This window comes from Podarcis erhardii, assembly GCF_964252035.2.
Source record: "Podarcis erhardii genome assembly, chromosome: 2".
NCBI lineage: Eukaryota > Metazoa > Chordata > Lepidosauria > Squamata > Lacertidae > Podarcis > Podarcis erhardii.
The window spans coordinates 7,184,130-7,203,087 of NC_138498.1; the positions used below are offsets into that span (position 1 = coordinate 7,184,130).

At 43.5% G+C, this 18,958-nt stretch overlaps 1 protein-coding gene across 1 annotated transcript; it reads right to left on the reverse strand.

The window, feature by feature from the left end:
• Positions 1–732: 732 nt before the first annotated feature.
• Positions 733–14,384, reverse strand: ETAA1 (ETAA1 activator of ATR kinase). The gene is made up of 6 exons (XM_081845568.1): positions 14,152–14,384; positions 11,605–11,742; positions 10,798–10,874; positions 7,027–7,145; positions 4,416–6,421; positions 733–1,486 (listed from the first exon to the last, which is right to left on the reverse strand). Exons 1-6 carry the CDS (start codon positions 14,294–14,296, stop codon positions 1,374–1,376), a joined length of 2,598 nt encoding a protein of 865 aa, XP_081701694.1. The 5' UTR covers positions 14,297–14,384; the 3' UTR covers positions 733–1,373.
• Positions 14,385–18,958: the final 4,574 nt, after the last annotated feature.

The window sequence follows — 18,958 nt, forward strand, 5'->3', positions numbered from 1 at the left end:
ATACCTACATTGGCTCCCATTATGTTTCTGAGCACAATTCAAAGTTTGGTGCTGACCTTTAAAGCCCTAGACGGCCTCGGCCCAGTATACCTGAAGGAGCGTCTCCACCCCCCCCCCCATTGTTCAGCCCAGACACCGAGGTCCAGCTCCGAGGGCCTTCTGGCGGTTCCCTCACTGTAAGAATTAAAATCACAGGGAACCAGGCAGAGGGCCTTCTCGGCAGTGGTACCCTCCCTGTGAAATGCCCTCCCATCAGATGTTAAGGAGATGAATAACTATATAACCTTTAGAAGATATCTGAAGGCAGCCCTGTATAGGGAAGTTTTTTAATGTGTAATGTTTTATTATGTTTTTAAGTATGTTGGAAGCCTCCCAGAGTGGCTGGAGCAACCCAGTCAGACGGACTGGGTACCAATAATGAAATTATTATTATTACTGCTGTAAAACATTTTGTTGCTAACAGACTTTGCTGTCGATATAGGGAAGCTATGGGCCTCCAGATTTTGGGCTCCAACTCCCATCAGCCCCAGGCAGCATGGCCAATGGTCAGGGATGATGGGAGTTGTGGTCCAAAAACATCTGGAGGCCCATAATTTCCCCAGCTGGGCTGTAAGAGTTCATCTACTGGAGCTCGCCACATAATGTAGGTAGCACAACTTCCTGGCAGGGAGCATGATGCTGATTCTTTATATGAAGCATTTTCCACTTATGGATCCGAAAAGAGCAACGTGATAGAAGCAGTTGCCGTTTTTAATCACATTTTACAAAGTATACGTAATTTACAAAGATAAATAAATCTTAGAAAACTTTCATTCGTTGTACTGTCTGTTCACAAAATAAAAAAATCACTTCCCCCTATACTGCTGTGGCAACCCAAAAATAAAAATGGTCTTGAGCTGTGAATAGATGTCTAGGCTAAACATGGCAGTTTTTCATTTATTCTATGGCCACATGCCACTAACAATGCCAACAAAAGCCCTGGAATAAATGGCATAGGAGTTGCTTTGTATTGGGAAAGGGTTTGCAACCAGATTGCTATTCAATTCAAATACCTTGAGACACTGGACTTTTCACATATTCCCAGATAAAAACTGTCACATCTTTGACATGGCACAGTTGATGCCAAACTTCTTGTTAAGCAAAGTAACTGAGTACCAGAAAAACCATTCACAGATGTAAACAATAGTGTTTCAAAACTCAAAACAAAATAGAGCAGCTCCTTGCTTGTCAGTTATTGGTATTTCGTTTAAGAATCTAGACAGAGCAAGGTGAAAAAAATAGGTAGAAGGACAGAATAATAATGTCTGCTTAGTGTCTTTGATTATTTTTCTTGCCCATCTTCTGCCAACTCCTCCATTTCCAAATCTGCCAGCTCAGGTAGGTGCTGTATTTTTGAGCAATGCCTGCATTTTCCATTTTCTCCGTTCAAGAGCTTCTTGCTTTTTCCTAGCAATTTCTTCCTGAGAACACTTTCTGCTTTTCTGTTCTGCAAAAGTAGACATGCATTAGTAACTAAATTATTAAGCGTCATGATCTGAAGGTAGTAAGGCTTGTCTTTCAATGCATTAATGCAACAAATACAAAACCCGCTGCGTCGATGTCCATCGAGCAAAGTGAAGGTTGATGGTTCTAATACATTTGTAAGTCAGCTCTTCAATTAGATCATAAATCATAGAAACAGAGTTGGAAGGGATCATGAGGACCATCTAGTCTAACCCTCTGCAATGAAGGAATCTTTCACCCAATGTGGGGCTCAAAACCATGACCCTGATATTAATTCTCATGCTCTACCAATTGAATGATTAGGAATCGGAATCCAAGGTACTGTCCAATACCAGAAAAGGGAATAGTGAAAATTGGGAAGAGAAACTTTTCTGGGTTTTACCAAAGTATGGATCACGTATAATGTGAGTTTTAAATAAATATAACAAAGGTTGATGGGGGAGAAGAAATAACCAGAAGTTGCAAGACTGGGACATGATAACCTAGCAAAACATTTATTTGCATCAGTAACCCACAATAGTACAAAAATTCCTTCCAGTAGCGCCTTAGAGCCTTATATATAGTGAGAGGGTGGGGAGGGGTATTATTCAGAAGGGTGATGGGAATGGGTGATTGGCTGATAGGTGTGGTAAACCTGTTGACGTAAACCTGAGTAATACCCCCCCTACCCTCTCACTATATACAGTGGTACCTCGGGTTAAGTACTTCATTCATTCTGGAGGTCCGTTCTTAACCTAAAACTGTTCTTAACCTGAAGCACCACTTTAGCTAATGGGGCCTCCCGCTGCCACTGCACCGCCGGAGCCCAATTTCTGTTCTTATCCTGAAGCAAAGTTCTTAACCTGAAGCACTATTTCTGGGTTAGCGGAGTGTGTAACCTGAAGCGTAGGTAACCCGAGGTACCACTGTATAAAGGTGTGGTGACTTCTGTTTCAGTATTTCTGAAGAAGTGTGCATGCACACAAAAGCTCATACCAATAACAAACTTAGTTGGTCTCTTAGGTGCTACTGGAAAGATTTTTTTTTTTATTTTGTTTCGACTATGGCAGGCCAACACGGCTACCTACCTGTAACCACAATAGTACATTAAGCCTGTTGCATTATTCTAAATTTTGTTCCCTGTGCGCTGCTAGGCCTTTAATGTCTAACAGACAAGGTAGTTTTATCTGTCTGCTAGTTTGTAACACACCAATGAGGGAGAGACTTAACAATCTCAGCTTTCATTTTCAAAGAAAAGAAAGTTAAGATTAAAATCTTATGCTCCACCGATTGAGCTAAGTGACATGGGTTTGAGTCACATGTTGGGTGAAAGATTCCTGCATTGCAGGGGGTTGGACTAGATGACCCTTGTGGTCCCTTCCAACTCTACAATTCTATGGTAAGTTTCTAACCCACATGGTTAATAAAATGTGTTTGGTTTTCAAAACAGGAAGTGACTGAAAAAAGGCCTCCATTTCCAGAAGGTGAGGCTTCTGTGCCTAAAAGCTACTACAGTGTGGCTTCCTCAGCAAACATGCAGATCAAGATCTATGCAAACAAGCAGTTTTTGCACAATTTCTGATCTATGCAATTGCACAAAAACTAATCCAAAGTGCTTATGTCTAGGAGTGTCTAATCCAGGTTCAGGAACTAAAATGGGCTTCTAGTAGCCTCAAGGGCAAAAACCTGTAGGCCCTGTTAGTCTACCTCTCTCTCGATGGCTCGCATCTTCCTCTTCTAGAACAATGCTTGTTATTAAAATACCGTATTTTTCGCCCTATAAGACACACCAGACCACAAGACGCACCTAGTTTTTGGAGGAGGAAAACAAGAAAAAAAATATTCTGAATCTCAGAAGCCAGAACAGCAAGAGGGATCACTGCGCAGTGAAAGCAGCAATCCCTCTTGCTGTTCTGGGTTCTGGGATAGCTGCACAGCCTGCATTCGCTCCATAAGATGCACACACATTTCCCCTTACTTTTTAGGAGGCAAAAAGTGAGTCTTACAGAGCAAAAAATACGGTAATCTGAATTTGGCAAATAATATTATTATTTTTAAAGCCACCATTTACGTGTTACAAAAACATCTCCGGTGACATTTCTTCTAGGTATTTTAATTGATAGTGATTAACAAATACTACAAAAAGAGAGATTGCACTGTACTCATAAGCATTCCACCGCTGGGCAATACTACTGTTATGATACAACCTTAACTAAAACAGCATGAAGCATTGCAGAATGCAAAAAACTCCCAAGAGCAGATGAAAAATCTCCACAGACTCGGTGTTCAATAAAAAAATAATAATAATTTAGCCCCCGGCCTTCCCCTTTCTAGAGTTCCCTGCTTATTTTATTGCTTTCCATCCTACCATTTCCTAAGAACTCTCCATTCTAACAAACTGCATTCACTCAAAATACTAAGCCATGGTTTACTGAACAAACCAGGATAGGTGTTCCAAGTCCAGCAATGTAACCATGGTGTATTTCACCAGATGTTGATTTTATTATTTAACTTGCATTTCTGTAGCTGGGGAAATAGCAAGGGTATGGCTCTGAAACAACACAGGATTAAGTCAGGAGAGCAGGTCTGGACCAACTTAAACTACTGCTTCATATTCTGATCTGTCATCTAGAAATAAACCACGGTTAAGTTGCCAGGAGTAGGTTTGGATATACAAACAAACCATAGTTGGCTCAATGTTTCGCGTGAACCAAGCCACTGAGCTTCAAAAAACCAAGGAATTTCAGAAATCTTACGTTCCTTTGATGGATATCAGGTGTCGACACGTGAGCAAGGGAATAAGGAAATAATTTTGAGATCTTGTTTTTCAGGACTGCCTAAAAAGACATCGGCTGACCCTGAAAACCTTTCCAGTCATTTATGCTTAAAATGAAGTCTAAATTAACAGTCAGCTTGCTATTCTGAAAACCTACCTGTTTCAGACTGGGAGAAACACTCAGAGAGGTGCCTCTTAAAGACTGGCTTTGTGTTCAGGTTCTTCACTGTCTGCAGCAGGACGTTTGGTGGGTTCTTGCTTTCCCCCAATGCTACATTTGTTCTTGAAAGGTTGCCTGCATTTACATTTTTATGGTCCATTCCTAGGTCTTGGGAACTATAGCTCTTCCTGAACCCATACTTTGATTTCTCAGCTGGCACTTGATTAATACTGCCACTATTTTGTACTTTGCTTACATGGCACAGGTCCTTCTGCCACCGTATATTATTAACACTCAGACACATATTTGAGAGAGTAGTTGAGTCAGTTACAGAAGTGAAACAGTCTCCAGGCACTGAACTTGACCTATTGAGTTTCTCTGGAATACTGTTTATGCTGTCCATGTTACACTGTGCCCATTTGTGCTTGTCAGAATTATCTGAGCAGCTCTTGTTCATATGTGGTGTTGTAGCTGTAGCAGGAGCATGGAACGAGAAGGTTTTCCTACCCATACGGCTCTTTTGAGGCTGTGGGACGTTAGAAAGTTCTTGCGTGGGTCCTGAGAGGCAAGAACCAACCTCTAACCTGGAAGCATTTCCTATCACCAATTTAGCTTTTTCATTCTCTTTCACCGCAACTTGGCTCAGACTCGTTTTTTCTACATCCCCACAGACTTGATAAAGCAAGTCGTCGTCATCAGCACCATCACAACTTGTGCCCCAAAGACTATCGGAATCACAAAACAATTCTAAAACTTGATCCGAGAACCTAGGCTCGTTCCAATCATCAAATGAAAACACATTCCTCTTTGTCACTTCCATCTGCTTTAGATGACCTGTGCTGGCTTGCTTAGCCACTTTCCTTAGGTCGTGAGGCCTTGTATTGGCAGAAACCGTAGATGACTGATGGCATATACTGTGCATACCATTTCTGTATTTTTCAGTCCGTAATACAGGGGCATCAGAATGTACTGAAAAAGCAGCTTTTTTTCCAGAAGAACTGGTGCCAGTGGCAGATTTTAGTTGAGTAAAGCCTTCCCATATACTCTCCTTTTCAGGTTTCACTGAAGCAGAAATTTTGTTTTGACTTTTAGAAACAGAGTTTAGTTTATTGGGTTTTAAATTACATTCGTCATACAGCACACCCATTGTCTTTCCTATCTTAACACTTTGCTTTTCCACAGCATGTGATGCTGGAACACTGTTAGAGGAATTTAAAACTGCACAATGGGCACCGTAAGGTTTCTCAGAATCTATAGTTCCTTCCTTTGTTTCACTGGTTTCATTAGAAGTATGAGCTAAAGTATTTTGTGGAACATTGATCACTTCAGGGTTCTGAGTAATTTGCATTAGAAATGAATCATCTGGCAGCAAATCAGCACCCCAGTCATCAAAATCATCACCCACAATCCCATCAAGCTTATTTGAAACAACAGATTCTATCTCAGAAGAGACTGCACTTGGAACCGTTTGTTCAGAAGCCATTTTAGCTTTTTTAGCAGGCAAGTGTTCCATAGATCTCGTAGCAGGTGATGAATCTTGTCTCTGATGTGCATCTTCAATCACAGATTCAGTAGCAGCTGTGAATTCAACTGGGAGGCACCCTTCCTCCAGCAAACTATCGTTCAATGAGCAATCGGACAGGCCTTCGCTCAGCTGACCACTACATTGCTGGGTAGGGCCATCAAAGAGAGCATTGAGTGCTCCTTCAACATCAAGATCTATGGACTTCTGGCTGCTGTTTTCACAGTGCTCAACTGTCCCGTCACTCTTCTTAACTTCTCCAAAGGGCAAGACATCATCAGTTTGGGGATGCTCTCCAAGGAAGTGCTGCTGATTTTCCATCTGTGCTTCATCTTGCTGTTCAACTGATATCATTGCCTCTGATAAAATGTGGCTATTCTGGCATGGAGCACTTTGATCCTGGATTGCATCAGTCATGCTTTTATCAAATTGCTTTGCCAACTTCATAAGCTCTTCTTCTCTGTTTCTCAACTGAAGTCCTCTAGGAGAATGAGCAGAAGGTGAAAATGCATTAGGAACACAATGGATTTTGAAATGGCTTACTTGTTTTATAGCTATTAGAAAACATACAGTGTAACTCAAATGAGGCACATTTTTTTTACGCTTCAGTTCATTATTTTACCCCACTTTTCTAAGGGTATTCAAAGCAGCTTACAAATAAAACCACGGGATTACAAAATGAAATCAATCAACAAATCACCATCAAACAACCTAAAACCACAGTATCAGATAATCAAATGAAATTAATTAAAATAAGACAGAAACGACAATTAAAAGCCAACAGAAGTTAATTTCAAGCCTACATTCTATCTTAAAAATGGACTCAAACTATAAGGTTTCACTAACTGTCCAACAGCTTGAAGTTCAATAAAGTTCAGTGTGACTTACTCCTAACTAAGCATGTACTGCATTGCAGTCTAATAGCAGATATAGAGGAAGGGCAGTAGATCTTCACCAGCAGAGTGTTTCATAATCATGGAGCTACCATTGTGAAGAGGGAAATCAATCTCTTTTAGGTTACAATATCTACAAGTTTCGTGGATTTAATTACCATTCTGAAATCATTCATTTTGGAATAAAACACACCTTGCACCATTTACTTTTGTTCTACATCGTACTTTTGGCATTCCAGGAGTACATGGAATTGCATCATCACCAATCCAAAACCCAAGAAGAGATCCTTCAGAGCAGGCAGGTTTTTCATCCTGAACAGTAAGAATCAAATATGTGAACATCCTGGATGTTATTAAACATGAGCATCAATCAATTGTACCAGCTTTCAAAACTATTTTTAAAGCGTTTATTTATTTATTTATTTATTTATTACAACATTCATATTCTGCTTTTCTCATCAAAAAGTAGCAATAGTAACAGTAGTAGTAATAATAACAATACTATTAACATAATCCAGGCATTACCACCAATACCGTTAATACAAACTTAATTTTATTTGTATGCCTTCTTTTCATAGCTCAAACCACACTCAAGGTGGCTTACTTGGAAAAAAATTGCATAGTTATAAACATAACAAAAGTAGTCACAAATAATCAAAACATCCAAAGTACACAACTAAATTAAACAATTTCCACTTAAATCATAATAAGATCTAAAATAAAGATACAAAACTTAATATTGACAACAGCAACAACCACCCCCAACAAAACCCTCTAAATTATATCCTAGTCCAAGAGACACAGCCAACAACAGAAAAATACCAAGGGCAAAATTTCAAAATGACTGCAGAGTATGTCCATAGAACAGAGATTTAACTACCCCACTCCAAAATCCTCCTTAAAAAGGCACATCCCCGCTGCCAGCTGAAAACCAAGCAATGACGTGGACAGATAATAATAATAATAATAATAATAAATTTTATTTATATCCCGCCCTCCCCAGCCGAAGCCGGGCTCAGGGCGGCTAACAATAATCAAATAATCAAATAATCAAATAATATCACACATTCAAAATATTCATTATAAAAATTAAAATCAAATTAAATTAGTGGCAACCAATTAAGCAATATTCTGTGCAGGTTGCCAGAGGAGGGAGTCAGGCTGCGCCCTGACCAAAGGCCTGGTGGAACAACTCTGTCTTGCAGGCCCTGCGGAAAGATGTCAGGTCCTGCAGGGCCCTAGTCTCTTGTGACAGAGCGTTCCACCAGATTGGAGCCGCAGCCGAAAAGGCCCTGGCTCTAGTTGAGGCCAGCCTAACCTCTCTGAGGCCTGGGACCTTGAGGATGTTATTATTTGCAGACCGTAGGTTTCTCTGTGGGGCATACCAGGAGAGGCGGTCCCGTAGGTACGAGGGTCCTAGGCCGTATAGGGCTTTAAAGGTTAAAACCAGCACCTTAAACCTGATCCTGTACTCCACCGGGAGCCAGTGCAGCTGGTATAGTACTGGATGAATGTGATCTTGCAGCGAAGACCCCATAAGGAGTCTCGCCGCAGCATTCTGCACCCGCTGGAGTTTCTGGGTCAGTCTCAGGGGCAGCCCCACGTAGAGCGAGTTACAATAATCCAGTCTGGAGGTGACCGTCGCATGGATCACGGTGGCTAGGTCAGGGCGAGAGAGATAAGGGGCCAACTGCTTAGCTTGGCGGAGATGAAAAAATGCCGCCTTTGTTATAGCTGTAATCTGCGCCTCCATAGAGAGGGAGGTATCGAAGATTACACCCAAACTCTTAACGGACGGTGCTGGCACTAATTGCACCCCCGCAAGAGATGGGAGTTGCCCCCTCAATCCCATATCGTCCCGGCCCAGCCAGAGGACCTCTGTCTTCGAAGGATTTAACTTCAACCGGCTCCCACATAACCATCCAGCCACAGCTTCCAGGCATCTCGCCAGTGTGTCCGGGGCCGAGTCAGGATGGCCATCCATCAACAGATAGAGTTGGGTGTCATCAGCATACTGATGGCAGCCCAGCCCAAAACTCCGGACAAGCTGGGCGAGGGGGCGCATAAAGATGTTAAAAAGCATCGGGGAGAGAATCGCACCCTGAGGCACTCCACACACCAAGGAGTGGCGCGATGACAATTCCCCCCCAAGCGCCACCCTCTGTCCCCGACCAGAGAGAAACGAGCGCAGCCATTGAAGGACTGTGCCCTGGATCCCCACGTCGGCAAGGCGGTGGTCCAGGAGTTCGTGATCGACCATGTCGAAGGCTGCTGACAGATCTAGAAGAATCAGCAGCCCCGACCCACCTCGATCCAGCTGCCTGCGGAGATCATCTGTTAGGGCGACCAGAGCCGTCTCGGTCCCATGGCCAGCGCGGAAGCCGGACTGGAATGGATCCAGAGCAGATGTTTCATCCAGAAACCTACCAAGCTGTTCAGCAACCGCTCTCTCAATCACCTTACCCAGGAATGGAAGATTCGACACCGGGCGGTAATTGGATAGATCTAAGGGATCTAATGATGTTTTCTTTAAGAGCGGACGCACCACTGCCTCCTTCAGTTCCCCTGGGAATATCCCGGTGCCAAGGGACAAATTGATGATATCCCCCAGGGGGGCCCGCACCTCGTCTGGACACGCTCTAATCAGCCATGACGGGCACGGGTCAAGAGGACAGGTGGTGGGCTTTCCAGCTCGGAGGAGTCTGTCCACATCGGCTGGAGATATTCGGTCAAAGTGGTCCAATACCGGACCGAGGACAGTCGAGGGGCCTCCAGTTCCTTTATTGTATCCAAATAGAGATGGGTTCTCTATGGAGGATGCTGCACAACTTAGGAGCCAATTTGGGGAAAAAATACTGTTATACTTCAGGTTGAAACTGGGGTAGAAGAGAAGGAAGAGAACGCCATCAGTTCTTGAGCACAAAGTGCAGTGAGTAGGCACTGATGCCAAGGTCTACAACGCTGCAGAGGGCTTGGTGCCACTCTCTGGAGCCTTCTGGTCCTTCTCCTCCTTGCTGTTACTGCCTGTTCATGTCCCGTTTCTATGAGCATGCAAGGAATGACAAGAGTGAGGAGATGGAACAGCATCCTCTGCTTGCCTTGTAGTCTTGCTCTGGGTAATTAGGCAGATTTGAGTTTGAAGAGAGGGCAGTCATGTTTCATGGCCCCGGAACTCTTTCCTTGTAGTCTGCTGGTACTATTGGGTTGTATCCTATGAAGTTCTACTCAGAGTAAACCCAGTGAAATTAATGGATCCAAGTTAGCGATTTCCATTAATTCCAATGGCTTTATTCTGACTATGACCAATGCTGGATACAACCCACTCCCTTTAAGTATTAAGTCGGGTTGTGGCTGCTGACAGGGTTAAAGAAACACTATGCTTTGGGGAAAAACAAAGATGAAAAAGCAAACCAAAGAGGGCACCCCGCATCACAAGCCCAATTGAGAACCAAGCATGAGCAGTAACCACAGAACGCTGATTGTTAATGACCCGTTTTGAGGGAATAGCTGGCTAGAACTCCAAACAAAGAGTCCTCCTTGTTAAGAAAGAGAAAGCACTGCAATGGTTGGTTGCAGGCAGTGGTGTAGCGTGGGGGGTGCAGGGGGGGCCGGCCGCACCGGGCGCAACATCTGGGGGTTAGGGTTAGGGGGCGCAAATCCACGGGTTAGGGGGCGCAAATTACTTGCCTTGCCCCCGGTGCTGACAACCCACGCTACGCCACTGGTTGCAGGTCTCACTTATATCTCCTAAAGTGAAAAGCTACATGCTGTTAACGATAACATCAGTTAACTCTACACTACTTGATTTTTGTAGATATGGTTTACTTTTATCCAAGTTTCCTTTCTAACTATACAGACATTAGAATTTCTCAAGAAGAAACTCCTTTCACAATGAAGGCTGTTTCTGCAAAAGAAAGAAAATGGGTTGGGACTATGCAGCTTTACCTTAGGAAGTAATACTTACATGGGGAGCAATCCGATTAACAATTTCTGAAATCTCAACCATATGCCCACTAACCAACTGCTTCTTTTGTCCATTGCCTGAAAAACAAAACAAAAACCTTTCTAGCAACTGCTAATCACTATAAGTAAGAATCTAGATACTTGAAGAGGGAAAGAGACATGTTTTCTTTATTTTTAATTAGCACCCAGAAACCACAGAGCCTAGGACGTGCCGATCAGGTTGGCGGTTCGAATCCTCGCAACGGGGGTGAGCTCCCGTTGCTCAGTCCCTGCTCCTGCCAACCTAGCAGTTCGAAAGCACGTCAAAGTGCAAGTAAATAAATAGGTACCGCTCCGGCAGTAAGGTAAACGGCGTTTCCGTGCACTGCTCTGGTTCGCCAGAAGCGGCTTTGTCATGCTGGCCACATAACCTGGAAGCTGTACGTCGGCTCCCTCGGCCAGTAAAGCGAGATGGGCGCTGCAACCCCAGAGTCGGTCACGACTGGACCTAATGGTCAGGGGTCCCTTTACCTTTACCAGCCATATAGCACCCTAGTGAAAGAAACTACAGAGTGAGTTCTACAACCAGGGAACCAGCACAAAGATAGCCCAACTCCTTGATGCTACTCACTTCCCCTCTGAAGTTAGGGGTGCCATCAGCAGGCCCACGGCTGAAGTTTTTAATGATTAGACAAGTGCATACAGAAACAGGTGACCCTTCAGACAAACTGGCACTAGATCATTTAGTTCTCTCACCATATATTCCCAAGTGATTAAATACTGATATAAATAAGGCAGACGTGAAATAAGAACGATAATAAGTAGATACCTAGCTTATATGCACTTGGTGACTGAGGATCCCAGAAGATTTCTTGCTGTACATCAGTTTCATTTGAAGGAGAACTAAATATAGGCAAACGTGAACTGGCAGGCAGTTTTCTTTTCGGAGTCTTATATGAACTTGTTTCTGTGTGAATACATGCACAAACAAAAACACTTCTGTAGAAATAAGCAAAACTGTTACATGCGATTTCTGCATCCTAATAAAGCAGTTCAAGATGTGAAACTGATTGGAGCAGATTTACCAATACAAGCAATATTTATCAAAACAGGAAATTGTCTTAAAGTCAGACCACTGGTCCATCTAGCCGAGTACTGACTACACTGAGCGCCAGCTCTCCAGGGTTTCAGACACAAGTCTTTCCCAGCTCTGCCTGAAGATACTGGGACTGAACCTGGGATCTCTTGCTCAGCAACACAGGTGTTCTACCACTGAGCTACAGCAGGGTTCAATCAGTTTTCTTCTGCCCCATCCTAAATGTTTGATTGAGGACCAATCACATTGGCTTCCCTGGAGCTCTACATAACTGCAGAAGCTATTTGCCATTCTGAAAGAACAAAAGTGCAGCCCAGATTCTAAGATGATGTTAACTTTCTAGGCCCAAGTCCAGGAATACTACACTTCCAGCTCTACAATTCTATGATTCTAAATTGCAGACCAGGCAGTGGGGACTGGATGGACTTTTTTCGGCCCGAGGAAGGGCAGCTTTCCAAGGACTACACGGCAGTGGAAAGCTGGGTCAGAGGCAAAAATATATGCAAATTTGTACAGTGGGCTGCAATCTATTCACATAAAACCAGTGAATTATCCTGCAGGTCTAGTAACATTATTGGAAGATAATTCACAGAGTAAGGCTCTGTGATGAGAGGAGTAGTTTATTGACAAGTACACTGGTGTCCACCTCCATGGCAATATGGACAAATATTGCACCTGAGGGGGCAATATACAAACACAGCTGCCACAATCAATCAATATGACTCCAGCTGTTCTTCTCTTTTCTCTCCTCTCTTACTGTAGCAAATTGCAATGCTTGCTTTTTAAAACAATGGTTCTCAAGCTTTTCATGAACCACTTGAAAATTGCTGGGGGTCTTGGAAAAACCACCTAATAAACTTTTTGTTGTTGTTGTTCGGCATATCAAAGGACATATGCAACTCCTATTTTTATAACCTTTTGTTCTTCAGCACTGGCTTCAGTTTTTAACAACCAAGGGCACCTTTCAATCGAGGGCAGCAACAAGCAACTATGAATTTCAAATTAAAACTGATCTGCAAGTGTCCCTTAGCATTTGCATGAGATTTTTATTATTATTATTCTAGGTGCCAGGAAGCACTCTTTCAATCGGGCACATAGGCTCTTCTGCATGGGTTCTACGTATTAACAGGCAAAGAGTGCGGAGGCCTCTTAAAAGACTTACAAAACCACTGCAGCACAGACCAGCCTTTCCCAACCAGGTGATCTCTATTGGCTTCAGGCTCCTATTTCCGTTACAACCAGCAAGCAAACCGGGGGCCTTGTATAATCCAAAACATCTGGAGGGCACCTGGCTGGTGTAGGCTAGCAGGTGTCGTAGTGAATTTGTTCTGTGAACTGCCCCGAGAGTGAGTGAGTGTGGGTGTACATATGTGTGGGTGGGTGTATATGTGTGGGTGGGTGTGGCTATGGGTGTATGTGTGTGTGTGTGTGTGTGTGTGTATATATATATATATATATATATATATACACACACACACACGTGTGGATGGGTGGGTGCCTGTGTGTGTGTGTATATATATATATATTTATGGGGGGGCTGTGTATATATATATATACAGTGGTACCTTGGGATGTGAACGGGATCCGTTCTGGAGCCCTGTTCACATCCCGAACAGAACACAAGACGCAATGGTGTGTCTGCGCATGCCGCGTTTCGCCACTTCCATGCATGCGTGTGACGTCATTTTGAGCGTCTGCGCATGCAGTGTAACACGCTCCGTTACTTCCGGGTTGCCGCGGAGCGCAACTCGAACGCGCTCAACCCGAAGCACGTTCAACTCGAGGTATGACTGTGCATACTATATATATCTATATCTATATCTATATCTATATCTATATCTATATCTATATCTATATCTATATCTATATATATATATAATGTGTATGTATGTATGTATGTATGTATGTATGTATACTTACATACCCACACACATATATATGTAGGGAAGTCTTTTAAGACACAAGCCCCTTACTGGCTTTCGCCTTAAACACCACACACGGCTATCCCCCCCCCCCGAGTTATACAAGGGGGCTAATATTATTTCCCCTCCAGCCCGTGAGGAATGCACGAGCCAGGATGGGACCGGGACCTTTGGCAGAGAAACAGTAAGAGACCCTTTCCGGGGGATGCTCTGCCTACGTGCTGCTTACTCGGGAGTAAACTCCCGCTCAGCCAAGGGCGGCTGCCGTTTTGTGAGGGCGCGGAGGCGACGCCGAGGAGGTCGGTGCCTCGGGGGACCCGCGGGGACAAGGGGCTCTCGTCCCCCCACGGAGCCTCACCCTCGGAGGAGCCGCGCTGCCCGCGGGGACTCTCTCCATCCTCGGCGGGTCTCCGCCGCCTGCTGCTGCTCCGCTTCACGGGGCTCCGGAGGCGAATATCCTCCCCTTCCGCTCTGGCCGCCGCCTTCCGCCGCTTAGCCGCCATATAAGATCCCCGCGGCGGCGGCGGCGGCAGCGATTCCCCCCCGCCAAGCGCGCCCAAAACTCACGGCGCCGCCATCTTGGCCGGCGTCACTCGCCGGCGCTGATTGGCCGACGCCGGCTCTCCGGGAGCCGCAATTGGTCAGGACTTAAGCTAAGGGGATTGGAGGAAGCGGAGCGAGCGAGCGTTCGGATGTGCGCGCGGCGGGCGTTGCGTCCAGTAGGGAGGCAGCTTGCTTTTTTTTATTATTTTTATTAAATTTTTATTTTTACAAGAAAAAAAGTTACAGGGCAATAAACAAAAATCACAAGAAAAATACAAAAACCAAAATTTAACATAGAAAGAAAAATAAAAAATAAAAATCCCTCTTTTTAATTTCTTACCGTTCATTTACTTATTTTCCTGACTTCCTCACACCTCCCTTTTTTGTATTCCATTTAAAAATTGGTTCAGCAAATTCATACCCTCTTAATTATTTATCCTCACATATTATAGCTTCAATTTTTCGTCTAATATCAATCCATTCTTGCATATTCTTATTTGACCTTATTACTAGAACCACTTCATTTCATTTCAACGTCATTAACATTCAAAAATTTTACAGTATTTCTGTAGATAGATTTTAAATTTCTTCCAATCTTCTTCCACCAACTCTTCTCCCTGGTCTCAAATTCTGCCAGTCATTTCCGCCATCTCCATATATTCTATTACTTGCATCTGCCATTCTTCCAAGGTGGGTAGGTCTTGTGTCTTCCAATGCTTTGCGATGAGTATTCTTGCTGCTGCTGTAGCTTACATAAAGAAAGTTCTATCCTTCTTTGGCCCCAGCTGGCCGACCATGCCCAGGAGAAAGGCCTCTGGTTTCTTCAAGAAAGTATATTTAAATACTTTTTTCATTTCACTATAGATCATCTCCCAGAAAGCCTTAATCCTTGGGCACGTCCACCAAAGGTGAAAGAATGTACCTTCAGTTTCTTTACTTTTCCAGCATTTATTATCGGGCAAATGATAAAATTTTGCAAGCTTGACTGGGGTCATGTACCACCTGTACATCATTTTCATAATATTCTCTCTTAGGGCATTACAAGCCATAAATTTCATACCTGTGGTCCACAACTGGGAGGCAGCTTTTTTTTTTTTAAAGGGCCACGCTCCTCTCACTGAATCCTTCGGGATGTGGGGTGGGGTCAGCCCCAAAGGCTTTAAGGGAGGGACTCAAACACAGGTTAATAGATGCCAGGTCTCTCTTGGAGTGGAGCTTCCATGTGCAACTCCAGTGTACCGTGCCCTCCTGGTGGTGCAGCAATGAAACTGCTAGTACATTTCCAAAACAAAGCAGGGTCAGTATGGTTTCACACTGAATGGGGGACATATTGAGATCCTTGCACTGAAAGTGGTACCTTCCAACTTTACAATTCTATGATTCTATGTCCAGGTGAATAACAAGCAGGGCTGGCCCACCCCTGAGGCCAGGAGAGGCGACGGGGGTTGCAGATCCCAACACCGATCTTTCTCTTCCCACGCCGCTGTTCCTGATGTTCCCTTCCCCTCTTATTTCCATTTACTGAAGCATTCGCTTCCCTTTTTCCAAGCAAGCTAAAAGCACTTGGATGTTCAAATCAAAAATAAAAGCTAAACAATTAATTGGCCACTTGTTCATTGCAGCCAGATTGACATTGCCCAAACACTGGAGAGACTTCTGAAATAATGTGTGCCATTGGACTAGGTAAAGGTAAAGGGACCCCTGACCATTAGGTCCAGTCATGGCCGACTCTGGGGTTGCAGCGCTCATCTCACTTTATTGGCTAAGGGAGCTGGTGTGCAGCTTCCAGGTCATGTGGCCAGCCTGACTAAGCCGCTTCTGGAGAACCAGAGAAGCACGGAAACGCCGTTTACCTTCCCACCAGAGCGGTACCTATTGATCTACTTGCACTTTTTGGTGTGCTTTTGAACTGCTAGGTTGGCAGGAGCTGGGACCAAGCAACGGGAGCTCACCCCGTCGCGGGGATTCGAACCGCCAACCTTCTGATCAGCAAGTCCTAGGCTCTGTGGTTTAACCCACAGCGCCACCTGCGTTCCTGCCATTGGACTACAGGTGTGCTATTTAGCCCTCATGGAAATAGTGACTCAAAATGGTATTTCTTCATGGTATATTTTAAAAAATCAAATAAATTTGACTTACCACTCACTTATTTTTTATGTCAACAGGGCCGCAGTAAAAATCCACCATTCTATTTTGCTAGAATTTGGAATGCATGTACTGTATTGCATTTTTATATACACACAAACACAAAACTTTATAGTTCTCCATAGATCCAAAATACACAGTACATATTTTTTTTAATTTACATTGTTGCTGTTGTTTTAATTTCATTTTTGTATCATACCCTTGTATTCATGGATGCATATTTGTACTTACCTTCACACTGAATTGAAGCCACTTTGTACGCTGCTTAAAAGAGATGCCTGGGAAGCTGAAGGGACATTGCTGGAACAACTCTTGGTTTGGGGCCACTGGTTAAAAGGCTTTAAAATATTTTAAACAATTCTAATTTTGGTTCCTCTGGTGTGTGTTTTTTGTTGGGTTGATGTTGGTTAAATGGATATAAATTAACAAACCATTATTATTATTATTATTATTATTATTATTATTATTATTATTATTCCTGGTGGGGAGGGGAGGGATGCTGTTTGGGGGTCCGCCGCGGGCCCTGACAACAATGAAAGGATCCCCGCTTCATGTCTTGCTTGTGGGAATCCCAAAAGCATCTGGAATAAGGATGGCAACTGAAGGAAACCAGTGTTCAGCCTGGAGGAACTTTGTTTTTTTTAAAAAATAATATTTATTACTTTTCCAACAATTTAAACACTACAAAAAGAAGAACAATACAATACAATACAAAAACACTACATAACACTAACACATTAAACAAAACAAAACAAAAACAGTTTAAAACACATCAAATAATTTCAATATCTTATCTTTCATTCACTTATTTCTGCGACCTCCTCACACCTCCCTTGTCACTGAAAGGGGACCCTGTCACTGAAAGGGGAGCTTAAGACAAAACAGATGAGCCCCCCCCCACCTCCCTTTTTGTATTCCACTTCTGTTAATTGTTTCAGCAATTCCTTTCCATCTTCCTCTGTTTTCTATCCTATAATTATCGTAGCACATTCTAACCTTATTTGTTCCTTTAATACTCTATTAATCTATTTATACTTAATTCCTTATAACATTTCTACTAAAGCCATATAACTTCATTCCAACATTTTTCTAGCATTCATTAATTTTACAGTATTTCCGTAAATAATCTTTAAACTTTTTCCAGTCGTGGAAAACTTTTTCCACCGACTCTTCTCCCTGGTCTCGGATTCTGCCAGTCATTTCTGCCAGTTCCATATAGTCCATCAACTTCATCTGCCATTCTTCCCGGGTGGGTAAATCTTGTGTCTTCCAGTACTTCGCGATGAGTATTCTTGCTGCTGTTGTTGCATACATAAAAAATGTTCTATCCTTCTTTGGCACAGCCTGGAGGAACTTTGGTCTGATCTATCTGAGGGCTCATCTGTTTTGTCTTAAGCTCCCCTTTCAGTGACAGGGTCACTGCCAAGAAGTTTGCTTCTTTTTTAAAACCCTCCACCCTCCCCTGCTTACAAAACAGTCCTAAGCTTTGCATTATACCAAACACTGTTTTAAGCAAGTGCAACTGAGCTTAATAGGGCTCCCCGGCAAATATGCATTTTAAAAAATGCCTTTATTTTCTGCAGCTCAACCCCTAAAATCTGTGGTTTAGGCTGCGCTTCTCTACAAACCCGTTGAACTCAATGAATCATAGAAGAATCATAGAATCCTAGAGTTGGAAAAGACCACAAGGGCCATCGAGTCCAACCCCCTGCCAAGCAGGAAACACCATCAGAGCACTCCTGACATATGGTTGTCAAGCCTCTGCTTAAAGACCTCCAAAGAAGGAGACTCCACCACACTCCTTGGCAGCAAATTCCACTGTCGAACAGCTCTCACTGTCAGGAAGTTCTTCCTAATGTTTAGGTGGAATCTTCTTTCTTGTAGTTTAGATCCATTGCTCCGTGTCCGCTTCTCTGGAGCAGCAGAAAACAACCTTTCTCCCTCCTCTATGTGACATCCTTTTATATATTTGAACATGGCTATCATATCACCCCTTAACCTCCTCTTCTCCAGGCTAAACATGCCCAGCTCCCTTAGCCGTTCTTCATAAGGCATCGTTTCCAGGCCTTTGACCATTTTGGTTGCCCTCCTCTGGACACGTTCCAGTTTGTCAGTGTCCTTCTTGAACTGTGGTGCCCAGAACTGGACACAGTACTCCAGGTGAGGTCTGACCAGAGCAGAATACAGTGGCACTATTACTTCCCTTGATCTAGATGCTATACTCCTATTGATGCAGCCCAGATTTGCATTGACTTTTTTAGCTGCTGCATCACACTGTTGGCTCATGTCAAGTTTGTGGTCAACCAAGACTCCTAGATCCTTTTCACATGTACTGCTCTCAAGCCAGGTGTCACCCATCTTGTATTTGTGCCTCTCATTTTTTTTGCCCAAATGCAATACTTTACATTTCTCCCTGTTAAAATTCATCTTGTTTGTTTTGGCCCAGTTCTCTAATCTGTCAAGGGCATTTTGAAGTG